Raw genomic sequence first — 25,281 nt, forward strand, 5'->3', positions numbered from 1 at the left:
CCAGGCTATGTGCAGGAGGAGGTCTCGGGACAGACCCAGCAGGTGCCATGGGTTGGCTGACTGAGATGACAGGTAGATGCACCACCAGCTGTACCCCTCTACTGTGCCAGGCTATGTGCAGGAGGAGGTCTCGGGACAGACCCAGCAGGTGCCATGGGTTGGCTGACTGAGATGATAGGTAGATGCACCACCAGCTGTAACCCCTACTGTGCCAGGCTAGGTTCAGGAGGAGGTCTCGGGACAGACCCAGCAGGTGCCATGGGTTGGCTGACTGAGATGACAGGTAGATGCACCACCAGCTGTACCCCCTACTGTGCCAGGCTATGTGCAGGAGGAGGTCTCGGGACAGACCCAGCAGGTGCCATGGGTTGGCTGACTGAGATGACAGGTAGATGCACCACCAGCTGTACCCCTCTACTGTGCCAGGCTATGTGCAGGAGGAGGTCTCGGGACAGACCCAGCAGGTGCCATGGGTTGGCTGACTGAGATGATAGGTAGATGCACCACCAGCCGCACCGTGCCAACTTGCTGTGTTTTAGCCGCCCGGCGCTCCGCTCGTTGTTACAAGCGTCGCTGCTCCTTTGTTCGAGCATAATCTCACGTTCACGCGATTATTATTGTTAACACGCACGACTCGATACACGTTACGTACGCAAGTGTACGAATCTCAGTGAGATTTGGCGAGGTCGCGCTGTTGCCGTGGCTCGGCGGCAGGGGGTAGGTCTCGCCTGCTGTTGGACTTCTCGCCCAAGGTCGGATGAGGAACTCTCTCTCGGTGGGTGGTGTGGTGGTGCGTGCGATGTGGGCTGCTGTGGGGCAGTAGCTATTGGTCGGTGTGGCCTCTCGGCTTTTGGTAGGCGCGGTCTGGAGAACTTGGGGAATGCATTATTGGTCTGTGGGATGTGGCCTGGGCCGAGCTATGGACAATTCCAATTGGTTGGCTGGGCAGTCGTTGACGTCGTCTCGATGGGTGGGCATTGTGAGTTTTTATTTGGGCGCAGCCAATTGGGTCCGGTAGACTTTTTTTCGTCGAGGCTTTTATTCGGCGTTGCTATTCGTCAACTGGGGCTTGGGTCTTGTCTTCTGCGGGCGTGGCTTCTCATCGGTAGGCGTGGCCTGACCTACGGTGGGCGTGGCTACTCGTCGGTAGGCGTGGCTACTCGTCGGTAGGCGTGGCCTGACCTACGGTAGGCGTGGCTACTCGTCGGTAGGCGTGGCCTGACCTACGGTAGGCGTGGCTACTCGTCGGTAGGCGTGGCCTGACCTACGGTAGGCGTGGCTACTCGTCGGTAGGCGTGGCTACTCATTGGTGGGCGTGGCCTGACCCGGCTTTCGACGTCTGTCCTAATGTAGGCGTGACTGGGCCTAATGCGGGCGTGGCTTGGTCCGATATGGACGTGGCTTGGTCTGATATGGGCGTGTCCTGACCTGCTGTGGGCGTGGCTCGTAAGGGGAGGGCCCTGAGGCCTCGCTCTAGAATCGGAAGCGCTTCGTGCGGCTCCAGTGCGAGGCGATGGCGGCGGCGGAGGGTGAGACGGTCGCAGGTGAGAGATTCATCATCATCATCACCTCCACAACAACAACATCGCAACCTGAATCACCGTCCTCGCATCTGTCATCAGGACCACACCGGTATCATCACCCACCAGCATCGTGGTCAACAACATCGCCCATCAACTCGACAGCATCACCACGATCGTAACCTTTGTCATGTTCATCATCACACGATCATAATTATTCTTATCGTAAACATCACGTCAACAACACAAACATCGATATCGTACTTATGACCGTCATCGGCAACATTGTTATCAACATAAAATCCAACATTATCGTCAACAGCATCATCGGGAACGTCATCAAATCATTAATAATTGTAATTCACGATCATCGATATTTCCACCATTTGCATCATAACGCATTAACATCAACATAATTACATCCACAACATACTCATTCACCATCGCCGTTCTTATATAATTAACCACAATTATCAGCCGCAAATGATTATCAACATCAATACCATCACCAAACACCTTAATTATAACCAGAATCACCATCATAAACGTCACTGTCATCACGACCACCATTACCATCGCAACCACTACCATCTCAAACTATCAAAAACATAACCACAACTACCACAATCATCACAATCACCATATACAGAGCCACTGTAATCACCACACCCACTGTAAAGCCATCACGACCGCCATCATCGTCACAACCATCACCACTAAAACCATCACCACAAAAACCATCATCACTAAAACCAACAAAGACAAAGATCCCCCGTGTAGCCTTAACAGACTGTTGGGGCAAGTGCTGTTAAAGGCCGGCACGGCACACGAGGGCTGAGTGGCCAGCACCACGGCAGGCCGCCTTTGTCTTCCTAGTGGCGATGTTTACCCCACTAGGTACTCATTTGAGACTGAGTCGACCTAGGGTAGGCCCAGTACCGCTGTTGACCGTGAGCCGGAATCGAACCCCAATACTGCAACCACCAATTTCATTACAACCATACATAACCCACTATCATCGCCACAACAACCACCACAACCATCGCCCATCAACATAACCACTGCAGCAGTCGCAGCCATAAACAAAAATCACCGTCGTTTTCACAATTTACACCATCATCACCACTACCGCCATCATCATCATCACCACTACCGACACTGGAAAACGCCTTCACCACTAGGCCGAGGAGTCCCTGCGGAGTGAGCCGACCTCGACACTGTGGCTGTGTTTGCCAAAGTGGCTTTGTGTGTCCTCTCCGTGTTTGTGCCTCTTCTTGAATTTTTTTGGAAGAGGGCCTGCAATGATGTGTGTTGGGTTTGTGTTGTTTGTGGGTAGCGATGTTTGTTTTAACGGCTGTTGTTGGGTGGTGTGTGTGATGGTGCTTTTAGTTTTGGTAAATGTATTCCAATTTTGGAACATTTTCCCAGGAAAGCCTCACTTCCAAGGAGGGCGGATATTTGTCAATACAGCCACTGTAATCGGTAGATTCATGTGGGAGGAAACCGCCAGGAGTACCTGATGAAAAGTTACTCGTCATTGTTGTGACGGTGTTGATCGTGGTGATTGTGGTGGTGATCATGTTGGCAGTGGTTGCTGTGTTTGAGACAATGTTGTTGATGGTTGACAGTGTTGGTGATGATAGTACTAGCGTAGTGGCTAGTGGTGTTAAAGGTGATCTTGACGGTGTTGCTCGTAAGCCTGTTGATGTTGGGTGGTGTGATGCGTTCGTAATATTGATGGTATTATTAGTACATTTATTGGTGGATGGTGGTGATGGTGTTTCTAATGTTGATGGGAGGTAGTATCAGTAGTGTTGATGGATGGCGGTGATGGGTGTTGTTCATAAGATTTATGTTGGTGATGTTGCTAATATTCATATTGGATGGTGTTTTTTGTGTCGATGATGGCGGGTGGGCATTTAATATTGATTGTATGGGGTGTTTTTTTATGGCTTTAATATAGTTTGTGTGATTAGTAATATTGTTATGGTTGTAAATGTTGGTGTTGCTAATATTATTGATGATGGTGATTTTGTTGATGTATTCATCGTGATGGTTGTGATCCTGATGAGGCTAGTGATACTGTTGATGGTAGTTATAATACGCTATTGCTTTTGTTAATGTTTACTTATGACATTGATCGTGGTGGTGTTACTTTTTATGGTGGAGTGATAGTCATGATGATGTTATCGATATACTCTACTTGTTTTTGATAGTGATAATGTTGGTAATGGTGGAATTGGTGTTGAAGGTAGTATTATTTTTTATGGCCATGTTTTTATTCTATTTCTGTTAGTGGTTTGATGGTTATATTGTGGTGATGAGTTGAAGGTAGTGTTGATGATGGTTATGTTTCTGTTGTGATATTGATGATGGTGTTGGTGGTGATGTATTGGTGTCGATGGTGTTGCAGGTAATATTTATAGTGTGGTGTTGATGGCTGTGGTATTGGTGAAGGTTACTGTTAATCGTGATGTAGGTAGTGTTGATCGTATTGATATGTTCTCATGGCTGAACACTTTCCCATATTCCATATTGTCAGACCTTTAAAATATATGTTCGTCGTTATTTGACTACTGTGACTGCACATTTTACTTTGCAACTTGATTCACATAACCAATTATACTGAATATTTTTCATGTCCATACTAATCTATCTTTTGGGCCCTGCATCCTGTCCCCTTTATGTGGCTTCCATGAAGCATTCAAGCACACTTGCTTTTAAAATAAGGAAAATCCTTGTCTGGTCGGTACTATAATATACATACATTCAGAGTTAGAAACCTCTCTTCCAAATATGCTTTGATGTATGGGTTCTGAGACGGTCTTTTTTTTGCGTTACAAAAGCAAATTTTGTGTTTTCAATTTTCTGCAGTCGCGAACCGTTTGAAAACGCATCTCAATATCAAAGGTTAATCGTTAGCGTTTTTTTGTGCTTAAATTTGAATGGTTTATTTTAATGCTCGTCCAGCCAATGGACAAGCTGATGCAAAGGCTCCATTTAAGCTGTGCTGTACACATAAAATTGACGATCACAAACGCGAATCATTAGAAACCTTTTCATTTACACAACGTATGCCCAAATCTCTTGTCCACCACAGTGTATGCTGTGGTGGACAAGAGCTTTGGACATCTGTAAGGACACATTATTATTGCACCGAGCCTGTGCTAGGTCAAGTCGTCACTTGTCATTGTGTCATGGTCACGATGTTTAAACAATGGTTAACCTACTTTTAGTGTCCCTTGCCCAACATCGGCACCTTTTACCCCCAATGTCTTCTCCCCCCCCCCCAACTCAACCTTAAAAACTCCTTGAGTCAGCACACCTGTGTGTCACTACCTGAACCTCCCTACAGGTTTACTCGCGTATTTAAGTGCGCAGTTTCTAGGTACACAATTTGAAGGCTATTTATGTACGTTAGGTGTGAACACGAGTCCGGCAGACGTCAGGAGTATTGGGTAACACTCTTGGAAAAGTAAGCTTTGGTTAATTGTGTTTCAGGAATTCAATGTGGCTAGAGAATACATGAACCATACGCATTGTTAAATATGCATGCTCTGCGTTTAAGTTTACGTTATGCTGAGTCACTGTGATTGGAAGCGCATCGGCGTTGTCACGGGACACCCCCCCCCTCCCCATGGCGAATAGTTTAGAGAAAACAATTTTTTCCGATGGAGCCCATCGGTAGACCCCCTGGGGGTGGGGAGAGGGTTAAGACAAAATATGAACATGCTTTCGAGGCTGTGTGTGCGGTTACTTCTGGGTTACACGGAAACTCGTGTTTCACGGTTCAGTTTCCCCCCCCCCTCCAAATAGATCGCTTTGTGACTTTTTACCTTGAGCCGTGAGCCGCCATTTGTGGCAGCGTTGAGTTCAAGTAGGACGAACTTTTCGATTGTCATGCAGTGATGACCGATTGATTATCGACTGAGCAAATACACGGTTGTAAAGTTTTCTGTAAATGAAGAGAAACACAGCTGACGGAAAAGTGTTTAACAAGCTGGAAAGAAAGAAGTGATAATACACGCAAAAGTAGTTTTTTGTTTAGACAGCAAAAAGGCAAAATTGCGACATTTAGTATGTTAACAATAATTTCAACATCTCACAGCACTATACCAAAAATATATCAGATTAATAAGAACAAAATGACAAGACTCGAATTGACTATTCGCTTTCTTTCTAATAAAGAGGGACTCGGGAGACACGAGGAACCACAGACAAGCAGGAAAGGCAGCCACGCAGTTGGCCTGGGCCAAATTCGCCCCCCTCCCCCAAAGCTCTGAGATCCTCTATATATTAAGCTGTTATCAGCAAATTACATGATTATTCCTCGTTGTAAATGTGTAAACACGCATACATGTACTGAAGCTTGTCAGGAGATTGGCAGCAGCATCAAATGAGTTTGCTTCTAAATTTTAAGGAATGTCATCAGTCAGGCTGGAGCAGTTTGAGAGAGATTTCTTGATATCTTGTCCATTTCGGAGACACGTTACCTAACGCTTTCCCAGTATTCATTGGAAGCTTTACACAAACGCTGCCTTACAACAAAACACAATTGAGCTGGGAATGTTTACAGCCCTGGACAAACAGTTGTCTTGGTGTGTGTTGTTAAGACCCTTGTTATCATGGTGACCTTGTTCTGAGAAAAATCTGAATTTCTCACGTCAGGTTTTTTTGTTCGTTGTCACTTCCAAATTGCTGTTATCAATCTAAAACTAAACTCAAAGTGTAGTTTTTATGAGAGCTTCGTTTTTTCTGCAGTTAAGCCGTGAAATTAAAGCAGTAAATGTGGTTATAGCTTTTGATGAGATTCATTTGATCTTGTCTATGTTATGGATTGATTGCTAGCCAGTCTGAATCCGCTGCTAGATAAAGGCCTCCGGTGCCATGTTAGTCATGATGGTCGTTTGACCATACTTCACGCTGGTCAGTGCAGGTTGCTAAATGAATCTGGTGGGAGGTCCGCACCAATTCGTATACCACTTGCCACTGATGTTAGCTGTAGCTGGAAATCAAACTGAGGTCACCAGGTTCATCACACAGTGCGCTAAACCACTGGGCCACCATTCGCCCACCCCCAGTCCATAACATGTCTAACCACAATTTTTAAATGAGTGTGCCGTATGGGAAAATGTAATTATGTGGGTGTGCAGAGCATGTTCGTAACTCGTGACAAGCCTGCCTGTTGTTTTATCCAAGTAGAGTATCAACTCGGGTCATTTTAAAATGCTCTGTTTAGGGACATGTTGATACTCTCATCCATGTTTGTCTCAATTATGCAAGCGCTGTTGGGTTGAACTGTGCACAGACAGCATATGTTCTGTTACTGATAGCTTGGTTGGAGGGGAGATAAAAACAGTGCTGGCAGAAACTTGTGGAGTTGTGCAACATTCCTCAGCTGTGTCAAAAGTGACCGGCTTAAAAAGGAGTTTTTTTAAAGTTTAATAAACAAGGTGAAAATACTGGTAAAATATACGAGTGTAATTCCAATGATTGTTTTCTACTTTTGAGAGCTACCCAGTTTGCAAGGTAGTTGCCTACTTACTTCTTCTTGTGGTGGCTTTGCTTGTTCGATTGCTCAATGCTTGCACGTTGGCTAATATGCTGTCCGGACGTCAGTTGTGTAACGCTATACTGTACGTTGTTGAACTGGACGTGTAATTTTAATTAACTTTTCAGATTGTGTATTGTTTCATGTTTATGACCACCATAATTTAAATTCATTTATAGTAATTGTGCATTTGCTTATCTTCATTCGATGACTGCGCAACTGAATAATTTTTTTGGTTTTTCAGAAAATCCATATCTGCACTTGGTGGAACCTCTACATGAAGACAACCCAGACCACAAATTCTTTAACCTCCTAAAGTTGAATGATCCCCGATACGGTAAGAAAACTTATCCTGATTTAGCCAAGTACACTTTTGATGCCCATAAATATAACTAATACAATAAACTCCTTTAAAAAGTTTATTTTTAAACAACGGTTTTATTCACAACTTCGTTTAACTCGCCCTCGAGAAGTACCTCAATGATGCTGCGCCTGCTCCCACATCAACGCTTACTTGAAATAATTGGTTATTTTATAAATTAATCTTCAATGTACTATTTTTTGTGTGGAGTGATGGTGCCCGTACTCGTTCACACGGAGCAGATGCGCCTGAGATACACTCGCCTGCTTTTTGTGCAAAATGATGTGACAGTTTAGGGACCGCGGCGTTTTTTACCTACGCAAAAATATATAATTAATAAGGCGTCCATACTAACATTGTAATTGCTTGAAACGAGCCAATTAATTGATGAATTCGTGCCGATTTTGATACGGGCATGTATTGTCTCCGGATCTGAGAGTGTGTAAAATTTTTTATTGATTGGACAACAGGAAGTAGACTAACTTTTGATTACAAGATTTGACCACAACAAACAAGAGTGAAGTTAAATAAAACCGTTGATTAAAAATCAGTTCTTTGGTTAACGTCCATGAGTGAGGGATTTTTTGTGTGTTTATGAATATGATTCCAGAGAGATTACCTTTCTGCATTCGCATCCTGCTGGAGTCCACGATCCGGCACTGTGATGGCTTCCACATTCGCCCAGTCGATGTTGAGAACATCCTGGACTGGAGAGAAACAGGGACATGTAAATTGGAGGTCCCATTTCGCCCAGCACGTGTCATCTTGCAGGATTTCACGTGAGTGTGCCACCCTCCATCATTATCCTCACTGCTGCCACCACCACTTTTCTGCTTTCACTGTTAAACAGCATGTGCAAACTCTCATCTCACTATCAGCACCATCACCACTAGCACCAGCACCATCAGCACTGCCATTACCCAAGCACCTATTATTCCTTTATTGATTTTTATAAACTACACCAGGTACTGACTCATTTAAGACTGAGTCGACCTCAGGTAGAATCAAAACCAGCTCTTATCACTCACCATTGATGTTGGTAATCAAACTCGTGTTACTGGGTCCGTAGCGCAGTGTGCTCACCACAAACCAGCTGCTAGCAGTACTGCCAGCATCATCATCACCACCACCAATGGGAGTGCAGCGATTGGTGAAGCCAAACTGTTGAACCGATGCCGACAATGGAACTAACACAGGATCGCACACATTTGCAGTGGCATCCCCGCTGTGGTGGACTTTGCGGCGATGCGAGACGCCGTACAGCGTCTGGGCGGAGATCCCAGCCGAGTGAACCCCACGTGCCCAGCCGACCTCGTCATTGACCACTCAGTGCAGGTGGATGTGAGCCGCAAGTGAGTGGAAGAAACCCTCTCCCCCAAACCGCCCTGCGCATCCTGGGACCTGGCCCCCTCTCAGTCGTAGAATTTCAACCGTTGCGAATATAACATGCCGACGTTAAATTGTAGTATTAAGCATGTAACAATGCATCGATTCGTCGATTTAAAATAGATTCTTACACTCATGAATTGTGCTAAATCGTGTTTGTGACAGTGTTATTTTGCATTCATAGTTGTGGTACATCTTTAGTTCACGTAAACCATTTTACATTGCACATTCAGTCTAAAGGCATGAAATAAAATAATCTATGTTTGAATGCAATTGCAACCCCGATTTGAGATAATCGAATCACATGGTACGAGAATCATCGTTACATGCCTATTAAAGTATATTTTGATGCATTGGACCAGAACTATGTTGTTCGTAGAGAGCCGGGCAACAAATGCCATTGTTTTACCGCACTCTGCTCTAAACATCTGTGCGACCCACCTGCACGAGCCCACACTGACCAGCATCGTGAAATATGATCAAATAACCACGCCATGCAACGGGGTGAGGATGCTGTTATCCAGCAGTAAATTAACGAAATGACTGCACATGCATTAGGCAAGGTCCAGTCCGTAATTTTACATTCAGGGAAGGATATGATGGCGAGCTGCTGCTACGGGTTGTCACGTGCCATCCTCTTGTTATTTGTATTGCCTGGAACACCTCTATTGACCTTTGTCTCCCACTCACACTGCTACTCGCTTTCTGGCTTGCCGTTCTCCCAAGTGACATTAACCATTTTTGTGTACCTGGCGATTCTACCTCCCACAACAAACTTACACCTGGGCTTGTCCTCTAGTTTTATGAAAACTCCTATTTTTAGACGTGGCATTTAATTACAAATTGGTTATAGCCACATCATTTTAGTATCATTGTCATTCCAGCTTATTTCGATGAAAGATAATATGACGTCTGGTGGGTTCAGTGATAAAAAAAAACATGAAATATTCATGAATAATACAGATGCTGTGTGAGAGTTTAATTGATTTAGGATCATAGTTTTATATCCTGGCAATACCTATTGTGAAGCCCATCTGCCAATGCAACCGCCAATTGGGTTTTGAAGGAGTGGGATTTATGCCGATATAACTTGATGTTTATTGGACTCGACATTGACGAGGTATCGGTCATAGTTCGATTTAGCCAAACTCTTAAACACCTCGAATAACATTTTGGTTTGTGCCATTTCTTGGTGAATCGCACTGGTAAAACTAGCGGACAATTTCGGTCTATAATATAATCACACGCATGTTGTCGTATGAAATGGCAGCATTAATATGCAGTGGTGCGATCCGTTAAAACTCGAGGCTTTTTTCAAATGCGCCCACCCCCACCCCGTCCCCCCGTGTTCTGTCTGCCTTTTCCCTGTTCTTTCCCCCCCACCCCATGTCTCCGGCTGCCGGTGTGCTAGCGCCCCCCCGATTGCCGCTAGCCCAGCTTCGTGGGCGCCCGCCACAACAGCAGCGGGCTGTGCGGACTGCAGCGCTCTGTGTCAGAAAATGAGGCACAAAGACCCGAGCCCAGCCAGCCTGCCCGGCCACATAGACAGCAGCTCACTCTGCCCCTTCCACTTACAGCCGCTGCCAGGGTACAGCTGTCTTTTAGCATTTCTCCTTGTCTAGAGGGCTTCCCCAAATTTGGGCAAATGCTTTTGTTTGTTTTGTTTGGTTTTCTGAGTATTACTGGGGAAACTTACATGTGTGGGTGGAAGGACCTGGTGGGTGGTGGTGGTTAAGAGATTATTACCCTTTCTTAATCTTGCCATTGTTTGCTGTTGGCTTGCAGTGTATTCCTCACATTTGCATTTACATTTGAAGGTGCCCCTGTGAGTTCTGAAGGTGTTATGAGTTGGGCAACAACAACAAACTTTTTTGTTTGTATTTTTGTTGCAGGCCTGACAGCCTGCAGAAAAACCAAGAGCTGGAATTTGAAAGAAACAAAGAGAGGTTCCAGTTCCTTAAGGTACAGTTCAAGTTAAACTTTAAATGTAGTTTACATTTGAGGTTTCCAAAAGCTGAAAAGTCTAGCAAGCCACGATTGAAATACAAGCTATATAAATAAAACAATACACAAGTTTATGCATATTGCATATATGAATACACATGTACTGTATAGTATGCTATACACGATTGTGTGTCGTGTCTTAGTGTACAGACCAAAATGTTTACGGTATGGTTTGCTATTGAGTACTGTACTGTAGTTTTGTATGTTGGTCCGAGGGTGCCCTAAGTGACCACCCATCCCCTTCCCCACAATTCTCTACCAGCCCTTCCTCACAACTAACCTATTATTTTAAGTCAATTTAACACGCTTGGACTACGCATTTTATTATGCATTATATTTAATGGCACATTACAAAGTATTTAGTTTGTCACGTCTCTTATTTTTGCATATCATATAGAGTTGAGATTTTTTACGAGCCGACCAAGTGTAAAATCCATCTAGCTGGGATATTACCATTTGTATCGTGAGCTTACTAAGTTATAAGAATCGATAAATCGTGTGTGTGCGTGTGTGGGAAGTGGTAGTGTAGCGGTTAGCGCACTGCTCTACGAACCCGATGGCCCGAGTTGGTTTCCTGCTCCCGGCCAGCACCAGGGACGATTATCTGAACCGGTCCTGAGCCTCCTTTAGTTCGACCCACCCTCAATTGAGTACCCGGTGCGGTGTGTAAACATCAGCACTGGCGAGACAAAGGTGGCTGAGCGTGGTGCTGGCCACCCACCCCCCTCGTGTGCCGTGCTGGCCTTCGTAAGTGCTCGATAGCAGCACTTGCACCAACAGTCTGTTGAAGGCTATATGGGGGATCTTTTGTCTTTGTTTGCGTTTGTGCCAACAGTGGGGGTCTCACACGTTCAAGAACATGCTGGTGGTGCCCCCGGGCACAGGCATCGTTCACCAGGTGAACTTGGAGTACCTGGCCCGGCTCGTCTTCTTGCTCGACGGGCTCTACTACCCCGACAGCCTGGTTGGCACCGACTCCCACACTACCATGATCAACGGCCTTGGCATCCTTGGCTGGGGTCAGTTTGTAAAAATCTACTCTTGTTACATGAGAGATCGTTGTGTTGTAATTGGTTGTTGACGCCCACGTAGATGAGCGCTGACTGATAGCATGTGTATCCTTTCCCTGTTGTTGATGGTTTATGGTGTGGGCCTGATCACCAAGGAATACACAAATACATCAAAATAAGTTTGTTTTTCCACTTCGTTTAGCTTTTTCCACCACTGAGGATTAGCATTTTGGTGTGATTGACATGCGACGAATAATCTTTACACGGTAGATGAAAGATGTGCCATAGTGTGGTTTTAGAGAGGCCTAGCTATCTGCTGTCATCCACTGGGGCCATTCTGTAAAACGAAGGGTGATGTTCTGTTCACTGTGAGTCTGAAGTGAAAATTCTTAATCTTGTGGCAAAACGCTGATGGGAAATTTTCAGTAAAATTGTTACAAAGAAACTGAGCCGGCAGTCATCCTTCAAATAAGAATGAGTTAAAATGTATAAGTTTGAGATGCTGCTGCGATTAGCTGCCATTATCTAATTTGCATTATCAATTGAATTGCTTGTTCATCAGGTGTGGGTGGCATCGAGGCTGAGTCTGTGATGCTGGGCCAGCCGATCAGCCTCATGCTGCCGGAGGTGGTTGGATACAAACTAACAGGACGGGTCAGCCCTCTGGCCACCTCCACCGATGTGGTGCTCACCATCACAAAGGTGAGTACATAGGCAAGGCAGTTGCTCCCTTTCCTGGGCCTGTAGCGTAATATAAAAGTGCTCGGTAGTAGGAGATGTGATGATTCATTTTATGCTATTAGAGGTGATGGCGAATGGATTAGGCTGATGATGGAGTTCCAGTCAAAGGAGCGAATATGCTCCAAAGTAAAGAATGGAGCTTTGAGGTCAATTCATTCGCAGTAGTCGACTGAATTGTGGCATCGTAACCGATGGGGGGTTGGCAATGATATGAGGATGTCTTCATCCAACAGTTAATAGTCAATGGGTCTATGATGGAACAATTCACTCCCTCCACAATTCAATAGACTTTATACTCTTTGGGTCTTTCGGTAAAGTCACGTAGATAGAAAAATAATAAAAAATCACGACGTTTCTATCGCAACACAAGCGATCGTCTTCAGGTGAAAAAATACAGCAGGAGGACTGCTGAGGCAGGAGAAATATTGCGGGAGAGCTGCTGCAGCAAAAGGTTATATATGTTTGAGATGGGTGGCCAGATGACAAACGTGCCATCTACGTATCTCTTCCACAAGGAAGGACGTAGGATGGATGCCTGGATGGCACCTGTCTCAAATTTTCCATGAAAATATTGGCTACCACTAGACTTTCACAATGCAGCTCGCATAATTCACTTTACGAATTGATTCTACATTGATTCTTGAGGTGCAAGTGTAATATATTATGGCTGCAGAATTCCCATGAACAAATCATGTCCAACATATATAAATGCTATACTGTGTGAACATCCAAAGGTGTTTTAAAGACCTATTTGGCCATAAGTAAGGACAATGGTTCCCCACCACTGTGTTAGCTCCAGTGTTTAACATTCCAAGCCTTAAATTGTATTTGTGTAAACCATTTACAGCACCTGCGACAGGTTGGGGTGGTGAGCAAGTTTGTGGAGTTCTTCGGGCCAGGAGTGGTGCAGCTGTCTATTGCCGACCGCGCCACCATCGCCAACATGTGCCCCGAGTACGGAGCCACGGCCGCCTTCTTCCCATTCGACACCGTCGGCATGATGTACCTTCAGCAGACCGGTGCGTCGCCCTGCTCCCCACACCGCCTGGCTTAGGCAGCCTTAGCAGCATTAGCGCCTGGAAAGCTTCGACATGTGACCAAGCTTTTAAGCTCAATGAACCATTGAGGCTTTAACGCACCGTGGCCAAAGCAAGTTGTAATTGAGACGTTTCATCCGTGCTTTTGTCTACAGGTCGAGAAGAGGCCAAAATGAAATATGTCGAGGACTACCTAAAGGCTGTCAAACTCTTCAGGGACTACAGCGATACGTCGCAGGATCCCGACTACTCTCAGGTAACCCATACAGCCTGGTTTTACTGGTAGGAACCTCCTGGTTACACCAGGCCACAGGGGATTATTGTGTCCGTCCGTCGTGCATCCAAAAATGGGAGGGGTGGGGCTGGGTGGAGAGGGGAGGGTGGGGAGGGTGGAGAGGGGCTGGGTGGGGTGGGGAGGGGCTGGGTGGGGAGGGGCTGGGTGGGGAGGGGGTGGGTGGGGAGGGAGGGGGTGGGGAGGGAGGGGGTGGGTGGGGAGGGAGGGGCTGGGTGGGGAGGGAGGGGCTGGGTGGGGAGGGAGGGGCTGGGTGGGGAGGGGAGGGGAGGGTGGGGCTGGGTGGGGAGGGGCTGGTCACCCCGTGGTGCCCTTATAAAACTCAACATTTAACCTACTCACGCCGGCTTGTGCCCGCCCTCACAGTCGGCCATATTTGCGGAATACACCACGCCGCCGTTGACCCTGGCCATTGACCGAGCAACCCAACGTTCCTACCAGCTCCCTCCGCAGGAATGTGTTATGGGTTAACACGGTGTTTACTACTCGAGTATCAATGCAGGACAGGCAGATTTGCTTGGGTGCAGTGTCCATGCCTTCAGGTTAATTTGTTGATACCAGTTGAGTCACTTTTAATGAGAAGTCAGCTTTGTTCTTGCAATAGGAATGTGGACCCCCCCCCTCACTTTTGGGTTAAGAAAGACGGAAATGTTAAGTAACCTAAATAGATTAACCACCAGGGCTCTCCAGTTGGTTCTCTCTTAAAGATAATTGCATATAACCAATCGTCATGCCAAGTCCCAAAAATAATTCTGAAATATATACATGTCTTTTTTGAAGTATATTGCTCCAATTACTTGGGACAAAGGGAAATCCTGTCAATATTTTCTCATCTGCAGTTGATCCCGCTCGATACAATTAAATGTTATTCAAGGTTTTAAAAGTTGGGCTTAAGATAAATGTGAGCAAAACAAAATTAACGTGCAAAATCCATTGGAGTGTGTATACCTGGGACAGTTACTCGGGGCGGACTCGGATCAAAATGATAAAATCAACGTTGATGTGCCGAAAGGATCAGAGAACAAATGCTGATTACTCAACATAACGTAGAGAAGCTCTTGTCTTGTTCTGTCCCTGGGAGAGGAGCACTGTAATCAATACTGGTGTGTGCGTGCGGACACCAGGTGGTGGAGCTTGACCTAGCGTCGGTCGTGCCATCGGTGAGCGGCCCGAAGCGACCCCAGGACCGCGTCGCCGTGGAAGACATGAAAACAGACTTCCAATGCTGTCTCAACCAGAAGGTAATGTGTCGGCATGATCAGATTTTTTAGATGAGTTACGGATGTCAGGAGACCTACTGGGATTGTCGCAAGTTAACGCTTGGTGTAAAGGTCACTTCACAACGCTTTACAACGCCATAGTCTCACAGTTTCATGTCAAAAATGATAAAAAATACTCTTGAATTTGACAATTATAACCATGAGCTACTTATAAACTAATGGTCGAGTGATGCAATGCATGTAATGTCTCTTGCAATTGGAAGGATGCGAGGTCAAGCCTTGACTTGGAACTTAATTCCCCTCGGGTCAATTAAAGGAGAACCACTCTGTGAGAAGTTAATAGACGTGTTTATAAATGCACTTAGGAATAGATGCCCTATGCATTGACTCCCACCCATCTTGGTAATGTGGAATTTACATCCTTGCTCAAGGGCTGTACACTGGAAGGGTAGGTGGCTGTGCAGAGAATAAAAGTAAGGCTTACTTGACATCAAATTACAGACTACCACTTCCAGTAAAAGTTTAGTGAGCACTTATCTACACAGCAGTAGTAAATACAACAAAGAATATACTAACGCTGTTCATGAACACCACGTGGGTGCTTATTTGATTGGGAAACCACTTCTCACAAAGCTGACTTTGAAAGATGAACTTCTGCGTAACGAACGTCGCTTCACGATCAGCTTGGCAACCTCAAAGTTAAGCCACATGACTTCTTGCGCATTTGAAAATCTAAACTCCGTGTCATCAAATCGGGGTGTGCGTCGGGCGATTGCTGCGCAGGTTGGCTTCAAGGGATTCCAGGTGCCTCCCGAGAGGCAGAGGGACGTGTGCCCGTTCCGGTTCGAGGAAGACGTGGAGCAGGCCGAGTACGAGCTCGCGCACGGCTCCGTGGTCATCGCCGCCATCACCAGCTGTACCAACACGAGCAACCCGTCTGTCATGCTTGCAGCTGGTAAAGGCTTCATTTCACGTCTTAGCACTGTGACCAAATCGCCCTGAATTTGCCCTCAATCTCATCGGATCTGGGAAGATAATGAGGATTGAGCCTGGTTATAGTACTTGGATGGGAGATTGCTTGGGAATAAGCAGGTGTTGGAGTCTTAATGCACAATTATTGTGTTTTATATATTTTCTTATTTGATTGGAAACGTATCTTAATTGGTATATTGTTTGTTAACTTTTTGTTTACAGTTTAGCTATTTTTATACATTTGCTCACTTGAAAGCGACTCCTGGATTGGGACCAGTAGGCTATTAATGTGTACTTAGAAAGGTGCCGTTATTATACCTCAGTCCTATATTGTTTCACAGAACATTTAGTTCCATTGGAAACCCCATGAGACCCCTGAGTGCTGTGTTGTTTGCCACTCTCATTTAATTAAAGTCCCTTATGTAGCCCAGTGAAACAGATAATTGTAGCCACTCAGTTCTCTGTAGTCCTCACACCATAGTTATTTATAATAATGCCCCTTTAGTTACCCAGCAAAGCCTCGCCGAGTTTTCGAGGCTGTTCTTTCAGGAGGGTCCTGCATTGCGGTGTTTGGCCAACTGCTCCGAATGAGTGTTTGGCTTGTGGGAGAAAACGAGCATACCCAAAGAAAACGCACACCACGCATACGAGGGGGATACCACTTTTAAACATTTTGTCTTTAATTACGCATGCTTGGAGAAGGGTCTCGGCTCACAGCTGTGGTGTGGATTTGTGTGACTTTGTGCAGGGTTGCTGGCGAAAAAGGCAGTTGAAGCAGGCCTGAGCGTGAAGCCGTACATCAAGACCAGCCTGTCCCCGGGCAGCGGCGTGGTCACCTACTACCTCAATGCCAGCGGCGTGCTGCCCTACATGGAGAAGCTCGGGTGGGCGTCACAACTATAACAACTGCTTCTCCGTCACGGGTGTTCGCTCGGAGAAACTGGTTTCACCATTTTATAATCCATCCTTTTGCCTCTGCTGACCTTGGGGAACAGGTGTCAACTTGGCAACGGCCGTGGGATTTAGTATAACAAAGGCCTCTTGACCTTGATGTATGCCTGTTGCACACATCAGAACATGGGGCTCACGAAAAGCTTCTGTTTGTCATTTTGTGTCACTTCACGTCCGTGTTCCAGGTTTGAAGTTGTTGGCTACGGGTGCATGACTTGCGTCGGGAACAGCGGGCCTCTACCGGATTCTGTTGTTCAGGCCATCTCTCAGGTAGCGTTATAACTCGAGCGCTGGCTTTAACTTTTCTTCACTTCCTTAGTTTTTTTCCTGTCATTATAAAGCAGCATACCACTCACCCATGCCTTCGTCTCACTTAGGCGAATTTGGTGGCGTGCGGCGTGCTGTCGGGAAACCGCAACTTCGAAGGACGCATCCACCCGTCTGCCCGTGCCAACTACCTGGCCTCTCCGCCCCTAGTCATCGCTTACGCCATCGCTGGCACCGTCAGCATTGATCTCAAGTCTGAGCCGCTTGGTGAGATTCCTGAGCGTAGACACGGGCCACTGCTTGGTTCACTTGCACCTGCCAATCCACGCGGCAATTCGGCGAGTGACTAACCTGCTGATGGTGCCCCCCCTCGTGGTGGTGTTTGTGACTGGTACCCTTTGGTTGTGCCTGACGCAGGTGTGAATGCCGAGGGGAAGGAGGTGTTCCTACAAGACATATGGCCCACCCGGGAGGAGATCCAGGAAGTTGAAAGGCAGTTTGTCATCCCGTCCATGTTCCGTGAAGTCTACGACAAGCTGGAGGTCAGGGTAACTTGCCGCGCGGGAGTTTTGTTTTCCCACATAGCCACGCGAGGCGAGTGACTGAGAGAGACTGTCTTTTTCCCCTTTTATCGTGCGAACCGCAGAAAGGGAATGATCGCTGGAACTCGCTGCCGTACCCAGACATGACACTGTATCCCTGGGACACAAAGTCTACCTTCATTAAGAGTCCTTCTTTCTTTGAGAAGCTGGTAAGTAGACTTCTGCAGAAATTAGGCTTTTAAAAACTGTGTATACACAGCTGTTGACTTTAAAAGTGAGGTTGACCATCACTTATTTCTAAACAAGATTTATTTTTCACAGTCGTTGGAGCCCAAGCCGGTAGAGACGATTGTGGAAGCACACGTGCTTCTGTTCCTGGGAGACTCCATTACCACGGACCACATATCTCCGGCTGGCAGCATTCCCCGCAACAGCCCTGCTGCCCGCTTCCTTGCCAACCTTGGGTAACTATTATTATTTATTTGAGCTGCTTAAGTAGGCATTTAGTGATTCACGGCCCTCCACACATCCCCAGTAATGTTATGAATGATTACAATTCTGGGTCTCCATTTGATTCAATAATCGTAAAATGTTTTGGGTTTTGTTCATCTCGTGCGTGATGTTTAATTCGTATTTTCTTCCTTGTTTGTATTTTCTTGTTCCAATTGTCTAAAGATACATTCGCATTTAATTTGCAAAAACCGTATATAATTCTTGCGTGCATTGTTCGATAACATATATTGTGTCGAAAAGAATTGACTGCAATCGGATTGTTGCACGCCCATTCATAATCGGAACTATACAGTCACTCGCGCATTATTTCCAGCGCCACAGTTAACCTTCACTGAACCCCCCCCCCACCGCTCTCTTGTGCAGGATGACTCCACGAGAGTTCAACTCGTATGGTGCTCGACGGGGCAATGACGCCGTAATGACAAGGGGGACGTTCGCCAATGCCCGCCTCTTAAACAAGCTCGTTGGAAAGCCGGGACCCAAGACACTGCACGTGCCTTCAGGCGACACGGTACGCAGCTGGGACTGCAGATTGCAGCAAGGTCTAACCTGGAGAATTCCTGCACATGATCAGACATAGCCATCGGGATGTGGCCTGGTGTCCGGGGCTTGAGGGTGATTCTGTGTCGGAACAGAGAGCCGGTACTTCTACATTTGTGTTGCATTCCAGGTTTCAACTGTCTGTGATTAAACATTTCTCGAGTGTAGCGAGTTGATCTTTTCAGCCCAATCACTAATAACTGCATAAATATCTAAAAAATTTGGGTTTCCACTTGATTTGGCTAAATTCTAGCTTTGCAAGGCACATAAGTTTGAATAAAATATAAAAAATACTTAAAAAAAAAACACTTAATGAAATGTACTGTCCGAGCTGCCCCTCCCCCTGCCCCCTTCCCCAACCTCCCCTCCTTCCACATCCCCCACCCCTGGGCATGGCTCCTCGAGGCTTGCCCTGGTGATTTACAGGCAACGTGAGTTGAGCGTGGACAATTAGAGCCATAAAAAATATTGTTTAAAAATATATATTTTAATGATAGAATATAGTATTGTCATCAGTATGACATAGCTATACGAAATTTGCAAAATTTAGTTACAAGATTTCTTTTTTGAGGATACAACGGACGAAGTGAGTTAAATAAAAGCGTGTAATAATGAGGCCTCTTGAAGTGACTTGAGAAGTAGTTGTCTGACATTTAAGGGTCATTCTTTACACACGGTAGTGCAATGCTTGCTTCAAAAGTTCCTTTACTGATATTTATTCATCTCAAAAGAGAGATGACACCCACAGTAGCACACAATTTCAATAAAACTGGGTGAGAAAAATGGAAATAAAGCCGCCTGGTAGATGCTGAAACCTGCGCGTGCGATCCTGTGTTGTGCCAGCTGGACATCTACGATGCAGCTGAGCGCTACCAGCAGCATGGGCAACCGCTCGTCATCTTGGCGGGAAAGGACTACGGGTCGGGCAGCTCCCGAGACTGGGCAGCCAAAGGGCCTTACCTCCTGGTAACAACGCACGTTATCCGGTCACCGTGTTGAATGCCTGTAAAGAGTTGTCGGCAGTTTGTCTTGAGAAATCTGTCTAGACAGTCTTGACGAAGAGAGTCCTTTGCCTAGACAGCCCAACTGTGTACGCAAATTGTCACCACACCAGTGTGCGTGGGAATCTATGTTATTTTTCACAGCTACTTGGTATATTCTCGTGGTATTACCAAACTGAAATTGCTGCTGAATCAGCGGATGTTAAATACACCGGCATCATTTGCAGTGCTCTGCATGCCATCATATCCAGAACTAAAATTAAACAGCTCCTGCAACTTAGTTGTGTAAAACACCCCTCATGATGCAGTCTTACTGTCTCAAAATGATATTATCAATTCATAACAATTTTCTTAACATTTTGTATTATTTTCAAATCACCACACTGGACACTGGAATCTCCAACCATGAAGTTGATAAATCTATCTGCATCCTCTTTCTGACATGAAGGGCTGTGGCCGAAAACTTAAATTCACTGTAGAGCTTTCAAATGTTACCTTTTAAACTCGTAGAACGAGACTAAACGGACAAGAGATATTAATCAAAACAACCCATGCAATGATGCATCTCTTTACATCGATTTTTACGGTCAAGATAAAATAGTGAATTGTGCATGCGAGAAACTTTTCTTTGCATATAATGATCATATGCAAATTGTGTTAATGTATTCAGGTTAGTCGAGAAAACATTACAAATGAGATAGAAAACATGAAAGTCATCACTCCAAATCTTGGCCAATTCATTACGTCACGGTGATGAGACAATGTTGATGATACATGTGGTGATGTTTTTCTCATATCTCTACTTACCCGCACCTCTGATTAGCACCGTTGGCTATGTACAATGCGAAAGAAGTTCTCCATCCATACCCAAGCCAGCCTTGCTAGGCGACCCCCGCAAGCTAAACTGTGTGTATGTTTGTCTGCGGGGGCAGGGCGTGAGAGCTGTACTTGCCGAGAGCTACGACCGCGTGCACAGGAGCAATCTGGTGGGGGTCGGCATAGTGCCGCTGCAGTTCATGCCCAAGCAGAACGCCCAGAGCCTTGGCCTGACGGGCCGCGAGAAGTTCACCATTCTCATTCCGGAGAGGCCCATGCCGGGGATGGCGATTGATGTGCAGGTGAGAGAGGCGGTGGGTGGGGAGAGCGAACGGGTCGTGATTTTGGGAGGTGGGGCTGGAGGCCATCCACACCGTGGTGGGTTGTCCGCATTTGCCGGTGTCGCCCAACATTTTTACTGTCCGAAATGTTAGAGAACAAGGTCCACTCGTAGTGACCAGGCCATTGGCCTTTTATTGCAAAAAAGTGGTTCCCCAAACATACGACTCAGACCCAATAGCTACCAAAATGACCCAAATTTTAGTTTTTGGTAAAATTTTGTTTTCATGATTAAATTCAGTACATGAGCTCTACAACTGTGATTTACGCATACGAATAAGTGTAGCGTGCTGTGCCCGTTGCGTGTAACCGAATTTCACTCATTAGCACTTTGCTGTCCCATGTGCTGCTCAGCTGAGCACAGGGAAAACGTTCCAAGCCATCATGCGCCTGGAGACGGAGGTGGAGCTCGCTTACTACCAGCACGGGGGCATCCTCAACTACATGGTGCGCAACCTGCTCAAGGCGTGACAACCATCCCCTTGGCAACGGGAGGTGGTGGCCGCGGTGTGGCGATGCCGGAGGGCTTGCTAATAAACATCCCCAAGTTCAGAGGGCGGGTGGCACAGGCTTTGCACAATTTGTTTCGTTGTTGCAACAAATTGGATAAATGTAAATTGAAAATCTGACAATGTTCAAGCTGCTCATTTTCTCTTGAATGGAAATGTGATTATCACCAAAGCCTTGTTTTGCTCTGCCTTCCTTCAAATGGCAAACATACTTGTGCAGTTTTTGTAATGGGAAAAAAAAGCATTAATAAAATCTGAAACACTGCTTGCAGCTTATTTTTGCAAATAATGTTAATTTACATTACACTTTAAATTTTGTCATTCTTTGTGCACAACTTTTAATTACTGCTGTGTAAATTATTAAACCCCCCACCGGCAGTGTTATCCACAGATATTCTTAAGGACACTCCAGTCAGAGTATCTGTAAAGAACGTTAACACAGTTAACAACTCTAAATAACATTAATCTTTAAGAAAATATTTCCCTATTACTGTACCTAAATTAAGAAATTCTCAACAATTAATAAGATTAATCTCGCAATACTTAAAGCTTTATGGAGGATTGTATTTACCAATTGCAATCGAGGCAAAAGCTTTCAAAGAGAAAAACATTGGCAGAGCCATCATGCAATTGGCATGCTATGAAGTGAGAGTTGGGCACCTGAAATGCATTAAGGGGTATAGCCAACCAGGCCCATGACATGTTTTAACCTTCGAGGTGTCTGGAGCACTGTACACTACATTGGTTCTTTTGGGCAGCAGGGTGGCGCAGTGGTAACAAAAGGGCCCTGGGTTGGATTCCCTTTTTAGGCCTCGTTTCTGTGTGGAGTTTGTGTTCTCTCCCCTGTTCTGTATGGGTTTCCTCTATCTAACAAAACACTGTAACTGGTATTGGCCACGCAACGATAAAACATTGAAAATTACTCAATTGGGATTACCATATCACCCACGACTGCAACAATTTGTCAAAACCTTTGTGAAAGAGAGTCTTGATGCTCGGTAAGACTTTCCTGGATAAACAGGCTTAGATTCTAGTAATTAAGGGCATGATGTCAATTGCCATCAAGGCATCGAATGCATGAAACCTAAAGTAATTTTTACTTTAAATTTTAAAACTGCAGTTTCACGATATCACACCCTTTTAAAATAAAGGATTTGAAACCATAAAGCACCCTCAAGATGTGGTTATTAAAGTTTTAATGTATGAATTTACATTCAGGAATTATTGCAAAAACTTATTTTCTTTTGGCACCACAGACCATCGAGTTGGTCGCTGATCGTCGCCACCACCGTCCGCAATATTCACAGCAGCTTGGTGCTCGGCAGCGTTGATGGTTTACAGCCTGCGACATGCACGACTTAAGACCCCCCCCCAAGTGCATGGAATAAAAACTGTGCACTTCGAAACGTGGCTAACTTCTGGATAAAGATTACTGTAAAGGCGAATTGTTTTGTAATAGTTGGAGGTGGCGGATGCCGATGCGTGTAAACCTGTTGAGCGTTCGGAGTTTAATCGACTGGGTTCAGAACATGAAGTAAAATGAGCCAAAGTGCCATATGCAAACGCCGTTTTCTTATGTGTTCTTTTTTTTAATCTAGCAGTAATGAATATCCTGTAATATAGTACTTCAAATTTAAATGATTAAAATCCATAGAGTATATAAAAAATATATAAATATACCTAAGGCACGCTTCATAATTATGTTCAGAACTGCACTGAAATCAAGCCTTCAAGGTTCTGAGCCCAGCAGTTTTGTGTCGTTTGCATATTTGGCTCATCTGAACCTTTTCTCGAAGGAAAAGATGCACAATATTCAATCAAACCAGCAGTCACTGAAGACAACATTTTAAACAGAAATTGAGGCTTCTTTGTGAAGCTCCTATACGACGTGAAACCCTTAGCTCCTGATGCGTCATAACAAGGCTGCCACGTCGCTGTACGTTGCATTACCCACTGTGGCTTCCCTCCTTTTGTTAGAAAGTTCAGACTCCTGTGTTCAGACTTCACCGTTTATTATCATCTTTTAGTGTGAGATTGAAGTCAGTCGATGATAACGCTGTTTTCAATAAATGATACATTACTGCAGTTGGCTTTTTGTGCTTTATATACACTTTTTTACATTATTACAAAGTATTGAGGTCTCGTGGCCTCTTACGGCACTTAACATTGTTCTTAATTTTTCTAAAAGGTTTACACAAATCATTGCACTTCACACTTCCGATCCCCAATTCTCCATAACATTGCACTTATAGCACAACACGCACATCCGATTCGCAAATCAACAAACTTTATAATGTCGTATCAGCAGCAGCAGCGGCGCACTTGGATCTGAGGCTAGGATCGGATGATGTCCAAATATCGGACAGAAGGAAACAGCGCGGTGGCTAACGTGGCGAGAAGGCGGTTGGCGTCGTGCAGGCAGTGTTGGTGCTCTCTGGTGAATTGGCACACGCCCTGGATTTCACCCTGGAATTCCACGTACTGCTTGTTCAATCCGAGCACCTCCAAGGAAGACAGTGCCTATGCATGGGAACAGTAAGAGGTAGCATTGTGATGTCGGTAGGGTTTTAGCTATTTCTTTTGACATTACCGGTAACCGTGTAAAAACGTGTCACCGGTTTCCCGCACGTATAGAAACGTCCAGCAATAAACAACATTTACCTTCGGTAAAGTCACGTAGGTATAAAATAAATCACGACGTTTCGGGCGCAACACAAGCATTCATCATCAGGTGGGAAAGCATCGTCTGCTGCTGAGGCAGACTTTTAAAAGGTCTTTTATTTTATTAAAACAGTCTGCCTCAGCAGCAGACTATGCTTTCCCACCTGATGATGGACGCTTGTGTTGCGCCCGAAACGTCGTGATTTATTTTCTACCTACGTGACTTTACCGAAAGAACCAAAAAGTATGGATTCCTGCAGTCACGAAAGCTTCAAATCAAGATTAAAACATTTATCTTTTTAAGTGCGAAAGGGAGCTGCCGGTTGGATCCCATCTCCTGACATAGTTAAACGAACCGGCAAGTTTCTTAAACCCTTTGCCTCTGCACCCAGCAGTATAGAAAAGTGCAGCACACCATTGGCAGGTCACGTGCTGGGGTAAATTGTGGTCATTGTTTATCTTTTACAACATCTTGGTCGGTGTGGAAGAGTAGAGCAAATACCCTCCCCAGAGCTCCTTCTAGTTGGGAGCCTCTTATGCCAGCGGTGTGGCGTAAGTAAACCATTGCAGGGTTGCACCTTGACAAGGGTAAATGTAACCGCGCGGTGACTTAGGCCGCCGTGCCGTTTGAATTACAAGGCTCTCAGGAGTGGCCCGCCGAGACGAGACAAAAACGGACAAATTTTATTTTAAAATAATACACGAGAGGTAATGATGATGCGAGAGCTGGAGACCGGAAGCACAAACCAGTGGGGTCACATGGAGAGCCATGATGACACCCCAGCACATTTTGTGACCCGCCTAAAATTAGTGATGTACATACATTGTGTATGTTAATTAACTGTAAATAACCAAACTAATAATAGCTATGCATTGTAATCTCTATGAATACATTACCCCCCCCCCCCCCCCGGTCTTCTCACCTGATTGGCTCAAGTGACATCACATTTATCCCTCTAAGACTGAATCAGGAGGATTCTCTCCACAGCTCTGGCTGTCACCTGATGAAGCTGGTTGTAATTACCGGCTAAACGTCACGGCACTTGAA

General features: G+C 45.5%; 2 protein-coding genes across 5 annotated transcripts in view; one reads left to right on the plus strand and one right to left on the minus strand.

Annotated features, from left to right (window-relative positions):
• Positions 1-1,417: 1,417 nt before the first annotated feature.
• Positions 1,418-23,657, plus strand: LOC144935433 (cytoplasmic aconitate hydratase-like). Of its 2 annotated transcripts, XM_078862063.1 has the most exons (22): positions 1,418-1,544; positions 7,316-7,408; positions 8,043-8,211; positions 8,647-8,784; positions 10,230-10,406; positions 10,711-10,780; positions 11,658-11,841; positions 12,395-12,534; positions 13,421-13,592; positions 13,766-13,866; positions 15,027-15,143; positions 15,906-16,077; positions 16,843-16,978; positions 17,231-17,315; positions 17,423-17,579; positions 17,730-17,854; positions 17,959-18,063; positions 18,176-18,318; positions 18,731-18,878; positions 19,751-19,873; positions 20,841-21,026; positions 21,418-23,657. In XM_078862063.1, the coding sequence occupies exons 1-22, from the start codon at positions 1,514-1,516 to the stop codon at positions 21,532-21,534; spliced, it is 2,889 nt and encodes a 962-aa protein (XP_078718189.1). In that variant the 5' UTR covers positions 1,418-1,513; the 3' UTR covers positions 21,535-23,657. The 2 variants fall into 2 exon arrangements, with proteins under 2 accessions (XP_078718189.1, XP_078718190.1); XM_078862064.1 differs by lacking the exon at positions 10,230-10,406.
• EPG5 (ectopic P-granules 5 autophagy tethering factor) overlaps positions 23,650-25,281 on the minus strand; it is a 46,532-nt gene continuing 44,900 nt past the window's right edge. For all 3 annotated transcript variants that reach the window (XM_078862061.1, XM_078862060.1, XM_078862062.1), the window contains one exon: positions 23,650-24,092. In XM_078862061.1, the coding sequence (XP_078718187.1) occupies positions 23,907-24,092 (186 nt within the window). In that variant the 3' untranslated portion in view covers positions 23,650-23,906. The remainder of the gene's footprint in view (positions 24,093-25,281) is intronic.

This window comes from Lampetra fluviatilis, chromosome 13 (assembly GCF_964198595.1).
Source record: "Lampetra fluviatilis chromosome 13, kcLamFluv1.1, whole genome shotgun sequence".
In the NCBI taxonomy this organism is placed as follows: domain Eukaryota; kingdom Metazoa; phylum Chordata; class Hyperoartia; order Petromyzontiformes; family Petromyzontidae; genus Lampetra; species Lampetra fluviatilis.

Bases quoted from the DNA above. Each gene is read 5' to 3' on its own strand.
- LOC144935433 (XM_078862063.1), top strand. From the start codon at position 1,514: ATGGCGGCGGCGGAGGGTGAGACGGTCGCAG. The intron at 15,144-15,905 runs GTAATGTGTCGG...ATTGCTGCGCAG, and splicing joins AATGCTGTCTCAACCAGAAG to GTTGGCTTCAAGGGATTCCA. The intron at 16,078-16,842 runs GTAAAGGCTTCA...GACTTTGTGCAG, and splicing joins GTCTGTCATGCTTGCAGCTG to GGTTGCTGGCGAAAAAGGCA.